The 22,555-nt window shown below is 40.2% G+C and overlaps 1 protein-coding gene and 1 long non-coding RNA gene across 3 annotated transcripts in view; both read right to left on the minus strand.

The window, feature by feature from the left end:
* Window positions 1-22,555, minus strand: part of LOC146499732 (copine-8) — a 134,943-nt gene that overhangs the window by 28,416 nt on the left and 83,972 nt on the right. For both annotated transcript variants that reach the window (XM_085137749.1, XM_085137748.1), the window contains exons 10-13: window positions 19,534-19,575; window positions 16,727-16,802; window positions 10,840-10,893; window positions 10,663-10,724 (exon numbers count right to left, since the gene is read on the minus strand). In XM_085137749.1, the coding sequence (XP_084993875.1) occupies window positions 10,663-10,724; window positions 10,840-10,893; window positions 16,727-16,802; window positions 19,534-19,575 (234 nt within the window). The remainder of the gene's footprint in view (window positions 1-10,662; window positions 10,725-10,839; window positions 10,894-16,726; window positions 16,803-19,533; window positions 19,576-22,555) is intronic.
* Window positions 14,606-16,720, minus strand: LOC146499733 (uncharacterized). Its single transcript, XR_014870168.1, has 2 exons — window positions 16,244-16,720; window positions 14,606-15,956 (listed from the first exon to the last, which is right to left on the minus strand). It is a non-coding gene; the product is annotated as an uncharacterized LOC146499733 (long non-coding RNA).

Raw genomic sequence — 22,555 nt, forward strand, 5'->3', positions numbered from 1 at the left:
AATCAGACAATAATATGCTCCCTATGAGCAAGCCCTTGCAACAGCAGGAAGGAAAAAACAATAAAAAACATGGTAGTCGGTGCATTTTAACACTAAGAGACCTTTGGCTTGTGCTGCGATCGGTTGACAATAACCAAAGATTAAATGCAGAGTGGTGTCTGTTGATGCCAATGCAATTTAGATGTCTTCTGGGGTGGAGAATGTATATGTATGAACCAAAAAAGCCACAAGCTTTCTTAAAGCAATTAAACTGTACTTTTAAATTTAATGCATACACCAATAAACTCAGCTGCCTCTCAGACAAACAGACTGGAAATCCACTGCTTTGCACTGCAGCTGGCACTCTTTCTTCTGCTCTGCTTGGTACATGAATTGCTGCATGGAGCAGGTTCTGGGTAGTGTGACCCCCAAAAGCTCGCGGTGGATCTCTGGAGCAGAAGACAGTGCCAGCTGCACAGCTGCAGTCCAAGATGTGAAGAGTTGAAGTCCCTCTGGCTGCGGGACAAGATCGTCTCTGAATTAGCAGCTCAGTAAAACCGAGGACAATAGATCTATTTTCAGATCCAAGCCAGCCGGTGTGGAAACAGGTTATTGTAAGGGGTGGAGCCACCTGGTTAGCAGCAACTGAACTTTCAAAATAAGAGTGTGAGGATCAGAGGCAAGAGGATTCTCTTTAATGCAGAGAAAAAAAATAAAAAATATCGAGAAAGACTTGTCAAATATAATTAGGCATCTGTTAGAATCTGTTTGTTAATGCATCACAATTTGTGTGAAAACTCTAATTGTGCAAATAATATTCCACAAACTGCCAAAGATTTCACAAACTGACTAAAAACAAATGTCTAGACTGGTCCGATTTTGCAGCATTCAGTCAGTATAGCGTATTATAGCCAGCTAATTAAAAAGTTAATGAATAAACATTATAAGGAAAAAAAAAACTAATTTTACTGCAAAATCAGGAGTTAGCAAAATCCCGCTGGGTAGTCCCGGATGGAGGGAAAGGATCCACGACAGGACCCTTTTTCCATGGCAAAGAAGTTTCAGCTCGTATGATAACAAAGCTACCTAGCACACACTGAACTTGGGGAAATGATGCAAACAAGAGCATGTAAAAATAAAAAAGAAGGTGAATCTAGAAAAGAGAAGAAGGAAGTTTGGGAGAAAGACTAACAGCCCATTCACAAGGAAAGGGAGAAATGAAAGCCTGATTGGCTAGAGGCTGTCAGAGAGTGTATGGGATATATGAGAGCTTGTGATTGGCTATACATTGCCAAAAGCCAGAAAATAAAAAGGAAATAAGGTGCTATGATTGGCTCAGTGCCTTAACAGGCTGACGGAGAGGTACGAGAGCATGCAACTGGGGAAATGTGAAGACCTAAAATTGGATGTGGAGAGCTTTGAAAGACTGAGATTGACTAAAAGATTATTGAAAGTCAAAAAGAGGGAAACGAGAGTCTGTGATTTGCTCAGGGCCATTGAAGACTAGATGGTGAAATTTGAGAGATGCGAAGATCTGACATTGGAGAGTGAGAGGTATAGAGACTTGGTATAGGAAGTTATTAGAGCCTGAGATTGGCTAGAAGCTAAGAGCACCTCAGGGTCATTAAGGCTTGAGGTACAGAGAGGATGACATCAGAATTAAGTCTGATATGTAAAGCATGAGAATCAAATGACCATGGCCCAGTGGCTAAGAGAGGAGGATGAAAAAGAGAGGTCTGAATAATGCCGAGGGATTAGACGGCACATGAGCGGTTGAATCCTGAATAAATTTAGACACAGAGGGATTGACGTAAAACTGAGAGGAGGCAGAGTCTAAAATGTATCCAACTTCAGAACGTTTAACAAGAAAACATAAAAAGAAAAAGGAAGAGCACTTACTTAAGGCTCTTTTGGCTTTGGCATGATTCAGAAATTAACAGCAGAATTGGGTAAAATCAGATCTGGAAATGCCAAACTGAGGACTGAAACAAGAAGCACTCAGAGAGCACAAACCACCCCCAGCTCACTCTTGTTATTCCCAAGGGAATATCACTACATTTTCTAAACATTCATTTTCTTTCTTTGTGCTTTTTAAATGTAGTTTTGTAGTGCAGTAAAAACAAGCAGACTTTTGTTGTTTGCACATAAATAAATAAATCTAAACCTGCCATCATGTAATATCTTGCAGACTGCAGAAGACTAAAAGAAACCAGACCTGAAAATAGAGAGGTGGCTAACGGGAATGGACTGGCACAACAAAACAAGGATTCTGCACTTGGCTGTGATGTGTGTTAGTATGCACTGTGACTGGCTAATTTTATTATCTTGATGGCATTTTATGTGTTATTATTATAAGAGAAGCTTATGAATGATTTGCCTGGAATTGGGGCTATTGATGCTCCGAAGAAACAGATCAAAAATCAACTCTGGCCAGTTGAGTTTCAATTTATCAGCTTTTCCCAGAAGCTGCGTCTCTCATTCTGTAAATTGTGATAGACAAAAACCTCTCTAATAACACCAACACAAAAAAAACCTTAAGACTAAAATGGCTAAAAGTCCATTTTATTTACAAGAACATTTTGATTCTTTCTTTCCCCACACAGCTTGGTTTCCTGTCTGCGAATGGGCCCGGGGGGAACTCACAGGCAACAAGCCATACGAAAGAAGCCGTAATTCAAATGAAAGCAAAAGTTACCGTTTAATAACTGTGAATATGTTTGTTGTAAAAACTAAGAAATTGACACTGACAGCTATTTCCTTGTGAAGTTTAAATGGGGGGAGCTGCTAGAGGGGTTGAAGACGAAAAAATGTGAAAAGCAGGCACCACAGAGGATCTGAAAGGCCAAATGTTTATGGTTGGGATTATTTCATTAGAAGGTCATCCAATCACAATACAATCAGAGAGGATTCATACCAGTCAAACATGTATTCATGAAGCATAACAATGAACTTAAACATGAATCCAGTCTTAAAGTAGTCTCGCGATGAGAACAAAAATGAGGTTTTGCAACATTCCAGTATTTTCCCAAGTTAGTAGTAAAAGAGGATTTTTTTTGTCAAGGTTTGGTGATCTTATGAGGATTCATGGAATTATAAACAGGAAAGTAGCATCAGATTTTGATTCACCATACAATACCATCTTGGAAGCTTCTGATTGGAAACAACTTCATTTTTCAGCATCACAATGATCCCAAACACACTACCAATGCAATCAAAGCATACCTGGATAGAAGGATGGAACACTATCAGTCGCAACATTGTTGAAGCAGTGTGGGATCATGTTGACAGAGAACAGAACAAAGTAGCCAGTTTTCTTGTACTTCCAGCATCCAAGGAGCTGAAGACCAAACTGCTGGCTTTTATTGTGATAGCAATGTCCCCAAAACAATAGTAAACTTCCTTTAGATTCAGTATTTGGCCCGTACAGATTACATTACCCTACATTTGCTTCTCTCCCACTCCCTTATGCTCACATGTACTATATTTTAATACACTTGAGTTCCCAATAAAAGTGCTCTCATTTCCATATTTTTCTGTTTCTGCTGTCAGATGAAATGACCATGAAGCAGTGACACAAACACAGCCATTAGGACTAATATAAGCCAGCTGTCACTTTGAAGCCCTTTTTGCTACTCTGCTCAGCTAAAATACTAATGTTATAACAGCGATGACTTCTGAGAAAGAAATCACCATTCACTAAGTTTAGGCAAATGGCTCAGCTGTGATTTCAGCTATATTTAGATGTAAAATGATCCTTCTATAAATGGTATGGACAAAATGTCTTAAGCTTTCTGTTAGCAGCTGACGGCTCGTGGAGGGCAAAAGAAGCAGAAAAGAGGCTCTGCAGTAAAAGTTTTACATTTTTGAACATTAAAGTCTAATTGGGCTACTTTAAACTTTGATTAAAGATTTCTGAAGTTTTAATGAGGATGAAGATTTTAATGTAATCAGGGTTTTTGGGGAGTTGCTACTAGAGATGGCACGATACCACTTTTTTATGTCCGATACAGATATCATAAATTTGGATATCGGCCGATACCGATATGAATCCGATATAGTTTGTTTTGTAATCAAAAAAACTGTTTTTTTTTTAAATATCTTGCTGCATTTTGTATAAGTTCAAACTCAAGTTAAAAAACAAAACAAAACACTAAAGCTATTCTGTTATACCAAGTGACAGGGCCTTGGCTGTCACTTGGTGTTCGCTCGCTCGCTCTGTGGTATAGTATCGCTTCCTGTTCCTGCTCAAACACAGTGGTGTTTCTGAGTAGCTTATTTGCTTAGCAGTTTAATTAACAACTTTTAAATACATTCTTTTTTCACAGTATAATCTTCACGTGCTTCATCCGAAGCACACTTTCTGTGTACTCACTACCTAATTTAAAGTATTCACTCACTGTCTCTGTACTGTTTCGCTAGCTTAGCTCGTAGCCGACCCGTTAGCACCATGGCTACTTCACCTGTCCCTTCTGCACTTTCTTGCTCATTGTGTCAGATGTTTAGTTACTCCTCGGCCTCCTTTAGCAGTAATGATATCTGTAACAAATGTAGCATATTTGCAGCTCTGGAGGCCAGGATTACTGAATTGGAGACTCGGCTTTGCACCCTGCTCTCACCCTTAGCTAGCCAGGCCCCTGTAGCTGGTGCAGCCGAAGATAGCGTAGGCCCCGCTAGCTGTTCCCCGGCAGACCCCAAGCAGCTGGGGAAAGGCTGGGTAACGGTGAGAAGGAAGCGTAGTCCTAAACAGAAGCCCCAGGTACACCACCAACCCGTTCATGTGTCTAACCGTTTTTCCCCACTCGGTGACACACCCGCCAGGGGTCAAACTCTGGTAATTGGTGACTCTGTTCTCAGACATGTGAAGCTAGAGACACCGGCAACCATAGTCAATTGTCTTCCAGGGGCCAGAGCAGGCGACATTGAAGGAAATTTAAAACTGCTGGCTAAGGGTAAACGTAAATTCAATAAAATCATAATTCACGTCGGCAGTAATGACACCCGGTTACGCCAATCGGAGGTCACTAAAATCAATATTGAATCGGTGTGTAACTTTGCCAAAACAATGTCGGACTCTGTAGTTTTCTCTGGTCCCCTCCCCAATCAGACCAGGAGTGACATGTTTAGCCGCATGTTCTCCTTAAATTGCTGGCTGTCTGAGTGGTGTCCCAGAAACGATGTGGGCTTCATAGATAATTGGCAAACCTTCTGGAGGAAACCTGGTCTTGTTAGGAGAGATGGCATCCATCCCACTTTGGATGGAGCAGCTCTCATTTCTAGAAATATCGACAAATTTATTAAACCCCTCAAAACATGACTATCCAGAGTTGGGACCAGGAAGCAGAGTTGCAGTCTTACACGCCTCTCTGCAGCTTCTCTCCTCCTGCTACCCACCCAAAAACCCATCTCCATAGAGACTGTGTCTGCTTCCAAAAAGACAAAAAACAAACTAAAAACCAGCAACAAACAACTTAAACAATCACAAAGAAAGAACAATACAGTATCCACATCTGAACCAAAGAGTAAAACAGTGAAATGTGGATTATTAAATATTAGGTCTCTCTCCTCCAAGTCTCTGTTAGTACATGACTTAATAATTGATCAACAAATTGATTTACTCTGCCTTACAGAAACCTGGTTGCAGCAGGATGATTATGTTAGTTTAAATGAATCAACACCCCCGAGTCATTCTAACTACCAGAAATCTCGAAGCACAGGTCGAGGGGGTGGTGTGGCAGCAATTTTTCACACCAGTCTATTAATTAATGAAAGACCAAGACAGACTTTTAATTCATTTGAAAGCCTGATGCTTAGCATTGTCCACCCCAGCTGTGAAACTCAGAAACCAGTCTTACTTGTTATCATCTATCGTCCACCTGGGCCTTACACAGAGTTTCTGTCTGATTTCTCAGACTTTATATCTAATTTAGTTCTGAGCTCAGATAAAATAATTATTGTGGGTGATTTTAACATCCATGTAGATGCTAAAAATGACAGCCTCAACATGGCATTTAATCTGTTGTTAGACTCAATTGGTTTCTCTCAAAATGTAAAAGAACCCACCCACCACTTTAATCACACTCTAGATCTTGTTTTAACATATGGCATAGAAACTGAACATTTAACAGTGTTTCCTGAAAACCCTGTCCTGTCTGATCATTTCTTGATAACATTTACATTTACAATAATTGATTACGCAGCAGTGGAGAGTGGACTTTATCAAAGTAGATGTCTTTCTGAAAGCGCTGTAACTAAGTTTAAGAATATAATCCAGCCACTGTTATCATCGTCAATGCCCTGTACCAACACAGAGCAGAGCAGCTATCTGAACGCTACCCCAACAGAGGTCGATTATCTTGTTAATAATTTCACCTCCTCACTACGTACGACTCTGGATACTGTAGCTCCAGTGAAAACTAAGGTCTCTAATCAGAAGTACCTGACCCCGTGGTATAATTCTCAAACACGTACCCTAAAGCAGATGACTCGTAATCTGGAGAGGAAATGGCGTGTCACAAATTTAGAGGATCATCATTTAGCCTGGAGAAATAGTTTGTTGCTTTATAAGAAAGCCCTCCGCAAAGCCAGAACAGCTTACTACTCATCACTGATTGAAGAAAATAAGAACAACCCCAGGTTTCTCTTCAGCACTGTAGCCAGGCTGACAAAAAGTCAGAGCTCTGTTGAGCCAACCATCCCTTTAACGTTAACTAGTGATGACTTCATGAACTTCTTCACAAATAAAATTTTTATCATTAGAGAAAAAATTACCAATAATCATCCCACAGATGTAATATTATCTACAGCTACTCTTAGTTTCATTGATGTTAAGTTAGACTCTTTTTTTCCAATCGATCTTTCTGAGTTAACTTCAATAATTACTTCCTCCAAACCATCAACGTGTCTTTTAGACCCCATTCCTACAAAACTGCTCAAAGAAGTCCTGCCATTGATTAATTCTTCGATCTTATATATGATCAACCTATCTCTAATAATCGGCTATGTACCACAGGCCTTCAAGGTGGCTGCAGTTAAACCTTTACTCAAAAAGCCATCTCTAGACCCAGCAGTCTTAGCTAATTATAGGCCAATCTCCAACCTTCCTTTCATATCAAAAATCCTTGAAAGAGTAGTTGTCAAACAGCTAACAGATCATCTGCAGAGGAATGGTTTATTTGAAGAGTTTCAGTCAGGTTTCAGAGTTCATCACAGCACAGAAACAGCTTTATTGAAGGTTACAAATGATCTTCTTATGGCCTCTGATAGTGGACTCATCTCTGTGCTTGTCCTTCTTGACCTTAGTGCAGCATTCGATACTGTTGACCATAATATTCTATTAGAGCGATTAGAACATGCTGTAGGTATTACAGGTATTGCACTGCAGTGGTTTGTATCATATCTATCTAATAGACTCCAATTTGTGCATGTAAATGGAGAGTCCTCTTCACACACTGAGGTTAATTATGGAGTTCCACAGGGTTCGGTGCTAGGACCAATTCTGTTTACATTATACATGCTTCCCCTAGGCAGCATCATTAGAAGACATAGCATACATTTTCACTGCTATGCAGATGACACCCAGCTCTATCTGTCCATGAAGCCAGATAACACACACCAATTAGTTAAACTGCAGGAATGTCTTAAAGACATAAAGACTTGGATGGCCACTAACTTTCTGCTTCTTAACTCAGATAAAACTGAGGTCATTGTACTCGGCGCTGAAAAGCTTAGAAATATGGTATCTAACCAGATTCTTACTCTGGATGGCATTACCTTGGCCTCCAGTAACACTGTGAGGAACCTTGGAGTCATTTTTGACCAGGATATGTCCTTCAACGCACATATTAAACAAATATGTAAGACTGCGTTCTTCCATTTGCGCAACATCTCTAAAATTAGAAATATCCTGTCTCAGAGTGACGCTGAAAAACTAGTTCATGCATTTATTACTTCCAGGCTAGACTACTGCAATTCATTATTATCAGGATGTCCAAAAAACTCACTGAAAAGCCTTCAGCTAATCCAAAATGCTGCAGCAAGAGTACTGACAGGGACTAGAAGGAGAGAGCATATTTCTCCTGTTTTGGCTTCCCTTCATTGGCTTCCTGTTAAATCCAGAATTGAATTCAAAATCCTGCTCCTCACATACAAGGTCTTAAATAATCAGGCCCCATCTTATCTTAATGACCTTGTAGTACCATATCACCCTATTAGAGCACTTCGCTCCCGCTCTGCAGGCCTACTTGTTGTTCCTAGAGTATTTAAAAGTAGAATGGGAGGGAGAGCCTTCAGTTTTCAGGCCCCTCTTCTGTGGAACCAGCTTCCAGTTTGGATTCAGGAGACAGACACTATCTCTACTTTTAAGATTAGGCTTAAAACCTTCCTTTTTGCTAAAGCATATAGTTAGGGCTGGACCAGGTGACCCTGAATCCTCCCTTAGTTATGCTGCAATAGATGTAGGCTGCCGGGGGATTCCCATGATGCATTGAGTTTTTCCTTTCCAGTCACCTTTCTCACTCACTATGTATTAACAGACCTCTCTGTATTGAATCGTATCTGTTATTAATCTCTGTCTCTCTTCCACAGCATGTCTTTATCCTGTCTTCCTTCTCTCACCCCAACCGGTCGCAGCAGATGGCCGCCCCTCCCTGAGCCTGGTTCTGCCGGAGGTTTCTTCCTGTTAAAAGGGAGTTTTTCCTTCCCACTGTCGCCAAAGTGCTTGCTCATAGGGGGTCATATGATTGTTGGGCTTTTCTCTGTATCTATGAAGCGCCTTGAGGCGACATTTGTTGTGATTTGGCGCTATATAAATAAAATTGAATTGAATTGAATTGAATTGAATACCTGTATGCAAAAAATACACTGCACCCAAAATATTTCATAGTTCAGCAAAACTGATCAATCTAATAAAGTTAAACCTGCTCCATCCTCCCTATTCTGGTATTTTAAAGAGTACTTAGCAGAAATATTAAGCAACCTAACTAATAGGGTTGCAAACTCCCAGCAAAAAAAAAAAAAAAAAAAAAAATAGGGAACCACCTTATGATGCTTAATCGACGTAATCAACTTTAATTTGATGCAGTGTGAAACAAAATGCACAAAAATCAATTATTTTTCAAGAATAGTTAAATAGATTCAACATCTTCCTTCAACAGAACTGCAGACTGCACAGATGGTATCTTCCCAAAGGAAAAAGTACTATAGCTTACTAGGGTATATTAGACTTAATAGTTACTATATACAGTAATGGACTTCTATACAGTTTACATCAGATTAAAACTTTGGGTGTAAGATTCAGATAATTATTTATTAAAAGCTCGACATTTTAAATGAGAACAAGAAAGAAAAGTATGTCTTTGTGCCCCCTTTTCCCTGTTCATGCCCTATCAGCCCCCGTGGCTAAACTTTGCTAGATCCGCCCCTGCACAGTTACCAGCCGTCAGCTACGTAGAAAAAGATCCTGGTGTAGAAAATAATATTAAATAAATTCTAACAACAGCTTATCAAGCTCAAACGTGCTGCTGTTGTTCAGCCGCTGGTTTCCTCTTTCTGGCGCGAAGTGGGCCAAAAACAAACAAGAGAGACGGACTCGCGACAGAAAAGCCGATCAGCTGATCATTGATCAGTTTCATGATTTCAAGTAGCAGCAAGAAGAGGCAGTCGCTCCATATATCGGTTGTTAAGCTTAACGCTGGAATGTTTACAAACATTCAGAGATGAACTTACACACTTGCTTTACTTCTCTCTGGGAAAACTTTGTGGCAGTTTGGTAGCGAGGCTCCAAATGCTTAACCAGACCGCTGACAGGTGCATGCCACAGCCGCTCTATCACGTGATGCATACTGCTGCAATGTGCTACGGTTATGAGCCGAGTTACGCCGTGAGGTGCTTTTTTGATATTTAATGGATCGATTACATTTTTTTATTTCTCTCAGATATCCGATCCAGTAATTTAGGTCAGTATCGGACCGATACAGATACGTAATATTGGATCGGTCCATCTCTAGTTGCTACTAGTTGTACTGTAGTTGAAAAATTACATTTTAGTTTTGTGCAGAAGAGAAAAAATCAATTTGTGTCCCCTTCCGATTTCCAAAGGCAGCAGGAAAAGAGGAATACTCGCAACTTTGCAGACACACACACACACAAACACACACACACTTTTCTCCCCGTTGACAGTGAATCTAATGTCTGTGTCTAATGTCCTCTTGTTTGTGAGTCTAATGAAAGCAGAGTGTGTGGGCGAGCATTTCCACCATGCCTGGGTGCACGCGGTCAACCCTCCTGAGCAACACACATACATAAGCACATGCACAGAGACACACAAACGAGCACACACGACGGCACGGGGCTCGGGCAAGTGCCGAAACACAATACAAGATTACACACAAGGACACACACGCGCGCTTCAGAGCCTGAACTCTGTGTACTTGACTTCAGGTCAGCCCATCTGTCAGTCTCTCCCTCTCCACCTTTCACTTTCTTCCTCTCACATGCAAATGCACTTTTTTTCCATCTGATTCACTCACACTGAGGGATCATTATCTTTGGCACATTGCAGACACTGAGCAGTGATGGGGCCGTTATCCAAGCAGCGACGAGCACACCCAGCATGTCAATTCTCATTAAAAACTGCAACCCCCGCCTCTCAGAGCGGGCTCGGTGATTGCATAGTCATTGACCTACCCTCCTTTGATGTAGTCCAGGAAGGTGACTTCAGTGTCCACCAGGAATGACAGGAGGGTTACCTGTAGGTGATAACACCTCAGTCAGCTCAAGCGCTGTCGATGATGTAACAAAGTTATTCTGTCTGACACAATAAGAGTGCCATATTTCAAATCTAGTTCAGAAATCATTCCTTACTGTTCCAGAGTTGAGATATTTTTTCTTCTTTCCTTTCTTCTTTGGATTTACCACCTAAAGAAAGAGCACATTTTCTCCATTAACTTCAAATATACTTTGTAAATCCATCCCTTAATTTGAGTGTAGTTTATAAGTTTAGAAATGGTAACGTGTTTTAAGTATTTTTGCTTTTTTTCTTAAAAAAAAACAAACACAAAACTGTCATATTGTCTAGTGCCAAACTGATATAGGATTTTTTTAGATAGATAACAATATTTGGCGATTTAGGCGTCAGTTGAGCAGGCGACCAAATGCCACATAGCTGAGAGGAGCCGGCCCTTTGCCGCATGTCTTTCCCTCCACTTTCCTGTCAATCTTGATTGATTGATTGAATCTTTATTTTGAACATGTTGAAAAAGTACAACAACATAGAATTAAAAGAGACAAATGAACAAAGCAAAACAAAAGGAAAACGAGCAACCACAACTACAAATAACTTTCATGTTCAAAAATCTTCACTGTATCTGAGTAATAATGTTAGGACGCCTGGGTCGTTGACCCAGGGTTTTGACTTTATTGTATTATTTATCATTTCTATTCTTTGGTTTCTTCGTTAGAGTTATGTCTTATGGTTTATGTCTCTGTGTAATCCTTAGTTGCTATATCCCCGTGTCCAGTCAGTGTCTGTCTGCCCTGGTCCCATGTCTTTGTTCCCTCTGTTGCAATGCCTGCATGTGAGTCTGTGGCTGTGTCCCAATTCAGGGTGTGCACACTTGAAGTACGTGCACTACGCGTACTACGTACGGCGCGTACTATAAGTACGAGAAGTGCGGAAGTGAGAGGCTTGTGAAATGGGACGGTCTAGCCCTTCGTTGCGCTGTTCAGGTTGCCTAGCAACCATGATACTAACTGCGAGAAACGTTACATACAGCTTTGTTTGACAGAAATGAAGGAGAAAAATGTTTTGTCATGACATCACTTTGATTAGTTGAGTATCTGAGGCTGAGACCACGGGACTGTAAAACATGATTGTTGGGCTTCATTTCTGTACTGAACAGTTATTTCAAGATTAGTTAGTAAATAACAATTAGCTAATGTTGTTCATGAGACTAAAATCACCTCACTGTGGTAATGTAAATATAATATGGCCAATATTATATTATTGTCAGATTATTATGATATATATATATATATATAGGCTTTAAAACCAAGTTAATGCTGAAAGTACAAACATCACTAATGTCACACAACTTTGCCGACATGTGGCCAACAGTAATGTTTTAATGTTCTTCATTATTAAACATTCGCACATAATTAAGTGACGTCATGTTCAGTACTTACTTCTGACAGTTCACTCTTGGCCGCTCCCTTCTGCCATATTTTGCGGCAAAATTATCCACACCCACCGCCGCGCTATGAATTGTGGGATATATGGGACCACGAAGCGTGCACCGGAGCACGCTTGATATTTGGGGAAATCGACGGCGCATTTGGAGTATGCATTTGAAGTACACTTCTGAATTGGGACAGCCGTCGTCGCGTGGCGGTGACGTAATCGCACTTGAAATGCGTACTTCAAGCGTGCAGACCCTGAATTGGGACACAGCATGTGTCTTTAGTTCAGTCTGTGTTATGTTTCCTGTTTTATTTTGAAGGTCCATGTCTGATGTTAATGTATCTGGTTTTGCTTCCTTTGTCTCGTTAGGCCTGATTTGCCCCAGCTGTGTTTCCCTCCTGTTACCTATTCCCTGATTGCTCCCTCTGTGTATTTAAGCCCTGTGTTTCTCTGTGTTCGTGTCACGATCGACCCTTATCTAGCTGTGTGTTCTGTCTGTGTAAGTGTATTTTGTATTCCTAGTTTTGTTACCCTTTTGAGTTCAGCATTAAAGCTGTGTTTTGAGGTACTTTCTGTCTCTGAGTCTGCACTTTGGGTCCTTCTCCTGCCTGCACACAGCTGTCACATAGCAAATAAAGCCAGAAAAAGGCCCCAAAAAATATTTCACTAGCTGGGCTCACGTCCCATTTATATTCAACAGCGTTTTAGCAGATAAAGGTGAAAGGCTTAAACATGAATTGAGCTGTGGTTCGGGGGAAGGCCTCAAAGGGGACTGGCAGATCCCCATGTACTCCATAGAAGTGAAGAAGTTAAAGAATTGAAAAGGGGAGAGAGCGAGGGTGGGGCACGTAAACGAGAATAAACAGCTTGTATGACTGGGGGAACCTATATAGATGAGAACCACATCTCAACACTTTTCAGCATAATTTATTACTGGTTGCTGGATCCTATAAACGGCTGCAGTTTTTCAGCCGCCACACACAAACACCAATAACAACAACAGGAACCAATTCATCTGTTTTAAGCTGGCGAGGCGTGATTGCCACTGAGTCCGCCTCTCCTGCAGCCAGGCAGCACACCACGCCCCCCGCCACAGATACCAATAGATCAGCAAACAGCTAATATCATCCCACTACTAAATCAGTCAAGCTTTAATGGTTACAAACAGTATCAGATACAGAGCAATGTTAACATTACTTAAAAATAATGTTTCCAGCCCTCTGATAAAAGCAGGCATAATAACTTCTCGCCAACTCCTGGTGGAATTATCTGGCTCTTCAGTTGCTAAATCTGGTAAGAGCTACATTATACTCAGCGGCTATTTTTTAAATATTATTTTTAACATCTGTGCACCATCTCCTCCTGTGAAGGTAACATGCAATGGACATTTAGAGCGTCTTCTCCAAACATAATTTAGTGTCACAGCCAAAGATACTGTTAAACCATCTCAACAGAGTTTTGGGAAATAAAGGGGCTGATAATTCTCTTTTGGTGCATTCCTACAAAGCTTCCTCAAATATGACAAACTGCTCATAAAAATACTCAATAGTCTACAGCACGTGACTTACACAAAGGTCAAGGGAGATGTCTTCACTTTATATGCAAACATAACAACATCCTTCAGTGTAATACAAATTAGATTCTGTAAAATTAAAGCATGCTTGGCCCTAAATGCTTCAGTTTGTGGGGATAATATGTGATAGCTGAGGTGGCTTTGCAGTATACTTCATATCCCCTTCATGGGTCCTCAGATACTTCCTTCCTTAAACCAGCAGCTACCATGCTAGGACCATTGCCTTTGAACAGTGCTCCTAACCCACTAAGCCACTTAGCACAGTCATTTCACAGATATCCTTCTTACAATAAACAGATTTTCAATTCATCTGAACCAGCTTGACTTACTTTTTAAGAAGAAGCTTTTCATAAAGAAGAATTTAAAAAAAAAAAAAACACTTTTCAGCTGAGTTCAGAGACTCGTGTGATGAGGGGACCAGACACAACCTCCTTTTGAATGCCAAACAGTGGATATTAAATCTGAGCTTTATGGTCTAATTTAGCTGTGCCAAGGTTAAACAGGAAGACAGAAGGCCTCAGGGAAACAACATACAAATGTGTGGATTTATGCATTTCTCCTTGGTTCACTTTGGACTGGCACCCGCAAGGACGCATTTGGCTCTGGAGGTGAATTGAAATGTGATTGTGACACAAATACACACAGAGATACACAAACAAAATGCATTTAACACTGCAAAGTCTTTGTCTCACTTGCTGCAAGTCGAGGATTAAGCAGTACCACGAAAAAGGCCAGAAACCTCAAAATGACGTGTGTGTGTGTGTGTGTGTGTGTATGTGCACGCACATCTGAGGACTATTAGGCAAACAGCAGCTGTTTAAAATGAGACTCCCCTGTGTGCGTTCTTCTCTGTGTGGTGCCCTGTTAATCAAGAAATGTTGACTCTTCCTGGGAGAAGACAAGCCAGCGATCTATCATAACTGTCAGAGATTGTGTGTGTGTGTGTGTGTGTGTGTGTGTGTGTCACAGACAGCCAGGCAGAATGGAAAGGAGTTTCGGCTTAGTTTTGGTTCACTCTGCCAGGAGATATTATTATTTTATTATTATTATTTACACTTTTCAAAATTTTCAAGCAAGTAATTTCCCCAATTATTTCTCCACATAATATATGTGGCCATATGGTTCAGTACTTTTTATGTGAGTACCAAACAATCTCTATTCTCCTATTTTATTGCAAAGATATTTTTCGATATTTGCTGTTGAATTGCCTCTCAGTATTACTCAGGATGAACGGCTGCAGTTGTAATAGAAACCTTTGTGTTTGGCAGCATCCAACAGTAAATTATGGTCAGAGGTTACCTTGTTTAGGTGTAGGCTATTAGCTTTATGACTACAGGATGAACTTTGATATGTGTTTACAAAGAAAAGGCTTTTAACAGTGGGTTTATAAAGCACGCAAGTTAATGTAAACTGTAAAACTCACTAGAAGATTCAGCTCCTGGTCTACTCTCTTTCTGCTCTTTCTTGAATTTTACACTAGCTTTGTAACTGACTATATATCATAAATGTCAGTAACATTTGCAATTCCTAATCCTTCATATTGTATATGCAGTAAAATAAAGATTGCCCTTACAGTTAGACAAACAGAAACTCGCTGCTATTAGTTCTTAACGCCTCAAGTCAAAGCGACTTGTTTTTACTTACTTACTTACTTTTAAAGACATTCGCTCTATTATAATTGAACCAACCAACAAAACTTGCATTTTCATCTTTGGTGAGTGAAATTTTGCTTTTTTATTTGAATGTTTGCACTAATTAAACAGTATCTGTGCACCTTGCTAACCATGATAGCTAGCATTAGCTCATAAATTAGCACTTCACCCTCTCATCTCAATGTCATCATTTTTTGCAACAGCCCAAATATAGTGATAGATATAATGCTGAACTTAAGGCTTCAAAATGGTTTGCGATATATACCATCTACTGCAAAGTTCATGCTATCAGCAACAACATCAACTGTATCTGTGAAAATCTGTAGCTTCAAATTACTGGCTTTATTAAAACTGGCTTGGAGTCAGTCCCTAACACTTACGATACATTTTGACTTCAGTGAAAGCCAAATTCAGAAAACACAATTGTACTCTTTCAGTGTATTGACTGAGGCTGCAGTTCCTCTGGAACTGATGGGGACTGTGTACACCTACGACTGCTTTAGTCTATCCTTACAAAATTGTCACTTAAAAGTCTGGTAACTAGATCTGCTCAAAGGAAGATTCAGCTTGTTTTAACCTCCTAGGACCTGACGTAGGTGAACATCACATTTTGGGTTGTCTAGACCACAATACAAAATTTTGCTCTACAAGGGCCGGATATCCACTTACCAGGACATTATACTGCCACTGTTCTATCAAAATTTAGAACAAATGTCCTCATATGTCATATCAGGCCTTTGTAGAGCAAAATCTGGTGAAAAGATAATTCTTTGTTTTTACATTCATCAGGTACCAATCAGCCCAAATAGCAAAGATAAATTAAAAATGCACGCCATGAAAGAGTTCAGGTCTCAGGAAGTTAACATTCAATATCCTGTGTTTGAGACAGCTGACATTATTATTGTGAAATCATTCATGTTCACTAGACTAAAATTTTAGTAATGGCTAAGATTATATAAATGCTTAAGCTAACATAGTGTAACTAATGTTATATCTTCTAGAAGCATTCGTAGGATACTTGGTAGCCATTCCTGTTACCAAAATATAACGTTGACACTTTCTGTTCTGTACAGTTGTTTCTCTTTTTTACTGTTTACATTATTTAAAGTTGAGTGTATTTTTTTGCAGTACAAAAGTGAGCATTGAGAATGCTGTAAATGTCCTTGGATTGGAACTAATTACATTTTTGGTATCATGACATCACACATAAGGTTAAACTTCAGCAGAAAGGTTCCAGACAAAAAAAACCCCCAAAAAACACTGTAAAACCTGTACACTGGTCTCCATAGGAGCTTCAGCTTTGAATTTAAATACACTAACATTCCTATACATGCAGGAAAAACTCACCTCATAGACGTTGAACTGGCTCTGTCCTCTGGATAGTTCTCTGTAGCTGGTGCTAAATTCTCCAATAAAGTCATGACTACAAACAGAAATGAAGAAGGAAGCAGACAAGAAAGAGATCTTGAGAAAAACTTCAATCTTGTCAATTAATTTTAATGTAATTTTTCTAGTTTCTAATCCAGAGATCATTAAAAAGCCAAAAAACCTAAAAAAGAAAAAAAAAACTTGAAGAAGTTGTCATTTTGTGATTTAACAAGATTCCATTTTATGTTTGAAGTTTTTAAATCAACATGAAATGATAAGAATCCCAGAAAAAAACAACATCATATACACCTCAGAGCAACAATTAGGAGGTTTGTTGTTACGGAGGATTAAAGCAGGATTAAAACACTTTCATGGACAAAAATCACTGCCAGCATTTCTTCCCCACTGAAAAAGATACACCAACACACTATGGCTCAGATTAGGAGTGAAACTGAATAGATTCCAAAGTACAAAGAATAGAGAAATAACTAACTGTTAAACTACAGCTTGACAAATGTGTTTTCTTTCTGTCTGAATGCCAGCAGCCAGAATCCAGACTCATCATTAAGCAGTTGTGTACTCAGCTTTCTTACCTACTGAAAACATAGACTTCTGTTAATTATGTGTGATTTAGGGATTAACTGGGTGCAGGAAGCTGACATGTTGAATGTTAATGCAATCAAGACACGAAGTAATAAGGAGAGGCACTGCTGTCTGTTTATCAGTGATTACTAGCGCTGAGGTTATCAGCGCATATCAGATTAATATCTGTACAATAAGCCCTGAAAGCCTTACAGTCACACTCAGCAGTTCTGGAAAACTATCCTGAGCTTTAACAGTTATTACTTTACTGTCTTGTTCCTGATCAACTGCTTGTGCAGAACACCTTATTAGATATTGATTTGTACCCCACCTTTACACCAATTAAGCTAATCTGAACCCAGTTAATCACTTTAGACGACCATATTAAAATGCTCAGCTTAACAGAAGAAATAAACAAGCTTGCAGTTTGAGAAGGAATCAAAAAGTTTTGGTCTCTATAGCTGTTTTCTACAGTGGCCCTGAGAGACCAAACGGACCGCAACTTAAGAAAACACCAGCAATAAAAAAAATGCTGCAAAAGCAAAATAAACACAACGGAAATAGGAAAAAAGCACAAGGGAAGTGTTTCTGGGGAGACAATAACCCGACGGACCAATTGCAGGAACCAAAATATGGTAGTCGTGTTTTATCATGATTCATTTATTACTGATAACGGATTTTTAGGCTAATAGTTAAGCTAACACGCTTACCTTTCATCTTTTCTTTCCTCATAAAATCGATATATCCTCCACTTCTTTTAAGTTTTTTAAGTGTCTCCCAATGCAATTCTTAGCATATTTTGGTTCCTGCAACTGGTCCGTCGGGTTATTGTCTCCCCAGAAACACTTCCCTTGTGCTTTTGGAAATCTGTTTTTTCCTATTTCCATTGTGTTTTGTGGGCTTTTGCAGCGTTTTTTTTATTGCCAGTGTTTTAAGTTGCAGTCCGTTTGGCCTCTCAGGGCCACCATAATTTTCCCCTCTCATAACAACCCTATGAAGGTGGAAATGTGTTCATAACTCATCTTAACATTAGGGACATCCAACTTAGACTGTCTGCAGTCACTCTCAGACCGACTGGCAAATGTTTGCAAATAATTAACAACAATAATTAACAGAAAGCAAAAGATAGCAGACTGACTCCAGCTTATTGCCATTTTATTGCATTTTATCACTTTGAAAATAGCTGTGAGTGGCTGCAGACCTGTTGCTATTTTCAAAGCAACGATTTCAAAGGAAAAGGGATTGACATTCACTGCAAAATGTAACAATAAATGTGGTCATCTCGTGGTCTCCAACTACTGTTGTCTCTAGTATGATTGTTGTCATGGTAGAGGGTCGTGTGACCCAGTGTTTGAGTTTTAGCGTATTTTGTTATTCATTTGTGTTCTAGTTTCACAGTGTTCTAGTTGTGTCTTCTCCCCTGTTCTAAGTCTCCCTGCTTTGTGTGTCTACCTGTCAGGTTTCATGTCTCTGTGGTTCTTGTTGTCAAGTTCGTGGCATGTCTGCGTCTTGTCATGTTTCCTGTTTATTTTGAAAGTCTTGTTTCCATGTTCTATGCGCTTAGTTTATGTTCATTCTTGTCAGCTGTTTCCTCATGTGTCTCCACCTCCCCGATCTCCTCATTTGTGTATTTAAGTCCTCTTTCTTCCTGTGTTCAGTGTCACGTTGTCGGTGTAACCTTCCCAGTTATGTCTCGTCATAGTCGTCAGTTTTCACTGTTGTCATAGTCACAGTCATAGACTTAGTCTTCAGTGTCATAGCTTAATCACTGTTTCATAGTTTTGTATAGTAATTAGTATCATAGGTTTTCATAGTGTGTTTTCCAGTTTAGTTGTCTTCTCTGCACTCGTCTTAGCTTTTGTTTTGCCTTCTGACATCAGCTACAAAAGGCTCGCTTTTTGTTTAAAGTTCAGTCCCATCTCCTCGCCTATGTCCACCTCACTCACACTCCACACGTGACAATTGTAGCATTACACAACTACATATTCCTGAAAAAAAATTCAGTCCAACAGGCCTTGAAGTTTGTACCATTTGAAAATGTTCATGTAATATAAACAGCAAAAACACATGTCTGTAAATCTGATTTTAAAAGCAACAGCAGCAGCACAGGAATGCCAGCATTTATTATTTCAGCTGTAGAGTATTTACACCTTACGTGAGCTGAGTGAAGTGAGCTTCTGGAGCCTGTAATGTAAAAGCTTTACCTGCCGTCTCTGTCCCAGTCGTACACCTCGATCTTGATTGTTCTGTTAGGAGAGGAGCAGATTAGAATCAGGTTAACAAAACAACTCGCTTGTTTTTTCTGCTGGTGTGCAGCTAAATTTTATACTCCTGGAGGCATTAAAATGCTTATTTGCACCATGCAACATATTTAAAAAGTAAGACACAATGTTGCAAAATGATGAAGTACACCGAGACCAGAAGAATGCCAATTTCTTTCATCTATGTCATGGAGCTTTTAGTGGAAGCAGATCCATTCTGCAGCTTATCTTTATTCCAACTCACTGTTTGCCTGTCACTGTACACCTCATCTCCAAATACATCTATTTTCCGCATCCTATTGTAGCTTATGAGGAAGCTGGGAGAAAAATAAATAAAAACAGAACAGTCTGCAGGAGGCAGATAATGCTGCGCTATCATGCCATCAACTAATATCTGCAATATGAGGGTTATTTCTGCCTGACAAAGGGGAGTGACACATGGAGGGTGTGTGTGTGTGTGTGTGTGTGTGTGGTGGGGCAAAAAACACTCTGCTGGCGAGAATGAGTACTCATATAATCCCAGTCGATTAAGGCTGTTGTTTTCACGGTGAAAAGCAGTTTGGGAGCACGCATGCTGTACGACGTTCTAAACTTGCAGCATCTAATTTGAAATCAAAGCCAAAACTGCACTTTTTCCCTCCTTTTTATCTCCCAGTATGAGAAAGAGTAGAAATGCAAACCGTCATTAATGGGCCTTAGAGCTGCTTAGTGAGACAGATGGACATTAAAGGAAAGAAAGCTGTAAAGATAAGGAGTGGGAATGGGCTGTCTGATAATGATGAGCACTCTGATGATGAGTGTGTTTCCTGGCTGGCGTAACGTTGTCTCCTGGAGAGGTACAAGTGCGTGCTGATCTGTCTGGCATAAATGTATTTTCATGTGTTTATATAGGCGGGTGTCTTATTAAGTCGGTGTTGTGCCACAGCTCAGCAGGAAACATCCTGTCACGGTGAGCTTTGATGATGTGATGAGAAACTGACAGCAGTTTCACAGCCTCAATGTACATGTTTGTGTGTGTGCTTGAGTGAGAGTGAGCAAGACAGACACCGTTCCCTATTGTTTGCCAGCCTGAGCTCCCCGTTATCTCTTTTCCCAGACTGTAGAAACACACACTCAACTCCTGCGTGTCTGTGTTTCTGTGTGCGAGTCCACTGAGCTTCCTGACTCTTCTATTGATAAGGCACGCTGGGTCTCACCTCATCCAGTAAGCTTACTGGACCAAACTTCAGATCGATGCTGCAGTCTGTTAGTTTAGCTATGTTAAACCCTGTTGTGTGCCCTTTTCCCACACAGCTGCTGTCGACACAGGAGACGGGACTCACATGGCTGTCATAAGAGAGGCACACACTTTTATCTGCTTTAATCTGCTTTCTCACTTGGTCTTGGACTTCTGCTGAGATGTAAAGTAAAACAGATGTTGCACAACAAATAATTACACATAGCGATGTTTCTTTAAGATATTCGAGGATATTATGCAAAAATGTGTCAGCTTTGTCTTTATGCCTAAATTGTAAAACTTTTAAAGGGGACCTATAATGTTCCTCCTTATATTCTGGCATATATTTACTACTAATATGGTGTAGATATTAGTGGGCAGCACGGTGACATGTTCTCCCCGGGTACTCTGGCTTCCTCCCACAGTCCAAAGACACGCAGTTAGTGGGGGTAGGTTAACTGATCAATCTAAATTGCCCATAGTTGTGCATTTGGGAGTGAATGTGAGTGTGAATGGTTGTCTGTCTCTCCCTGCGACAGACTGGCGGCCTATCCAGGGTTGGGACAGGCTCCAGCGCCCCCTGTGACCCTGAAAAGCATAAGCGGAAGCGAATGGATGGATGGATGTTCAGGGTGCTGTAAATGCTCAGTTTCAGTTTTTCTCCTCCTGGCTGTGCATGAGTTTGGTGAGAAAGATTTCCCTAACATGCTCATCTTTGGCAAAGTTCACAATTTCTTAAAAGAAAGCTGAATTAAATGCTGGGTAGCCTTTTAAGAAGAGCTTGTTTAAAGACTCAGAGGCCTTGAGACCCACTAGCCCTCTAGAGAAAAATGTATCTCTAACTGGTGGGTGAGTGGTTGCTGGCTGTCACCAACAGGGCGATTGCTGTGATGATCCCTGTTGTTGCTTTAGTTGCTTACAAATTGCCACAGTCACCCAAGCTTTATATAGAAGACACCGTCAGCAAAGTGATAGTTACAAAATCTGAAGCAAAGCAGAAAATGAGACATTTTATCTTCAAAGCAAAAGCTTTGCCTTACTATTACACTTTTAAAGCTTTCATTGCACTGATGATTCATCTGGTGACTCCAAATGCAATCAAAGTAATCCCCTGAAAGTTTTCGGTGCATCACTGTAAACCACTTTGTGACCAATTTCACACTAGCCGCTGACAGCAACCTCCAGAAATGCACACTTTTCCCTAAAATCAGTGTTTATCAGCAGATCGCTGACATTTCTCTAAGCCTGCATCCTGTGGCTTTAGCGGCTGCCAGCAATTATTCACCGACTTATCAGGAAATACACATTTTCCTCTAGTGACCACTGGTTGCCAGATACTTGCAAGCAGTTCTCTAGGCCTGTGTGACAGGAACAAGACATTACATTAGATGCTGAAAGCTGTCCCTTCCCTGCAGAGTTGCTTTGATTCGAACAGATTACATCAACATGAGCAATGGCATTGCTTGCCTGAAATTTTAACAAACATCCAACCAAAATATGTAGATATCTTAAGGAGTGGACTCATACATTTTTGCCTCCGGTCGAATAAGTATTCTTGCCATTTGTTCAAATAAGCTCATGTTTAACCTGTTAGGCCCCCGGGGTTTTCTGAGCTTCCTGCTGCCCAAAATAAATGGAGTATTTCTCTGCAATTACGAACTCCGTGTATACAACCTTGGTATCAAAATAAAGCTAATACCTGTGGGATTTCATCAGAGGTGTAAATATTACTGCAAATGTTACTATGTC

This window comes from Neolamprologus multifasciatus, chromosome 17 (genome assembly GCF_963576455.1).
Source record: "Neolamprologus multifasciatus chromosome 17, fNeoMul1.2, whole genome shotgun sequence".
Taxonomy (NCBI): Eukaryota; Metazoa; Chordata; class Actinopteri; order Cichliformes; family Cichlidae; genus Neolamprologus; species Neolamprologus multifasciatus.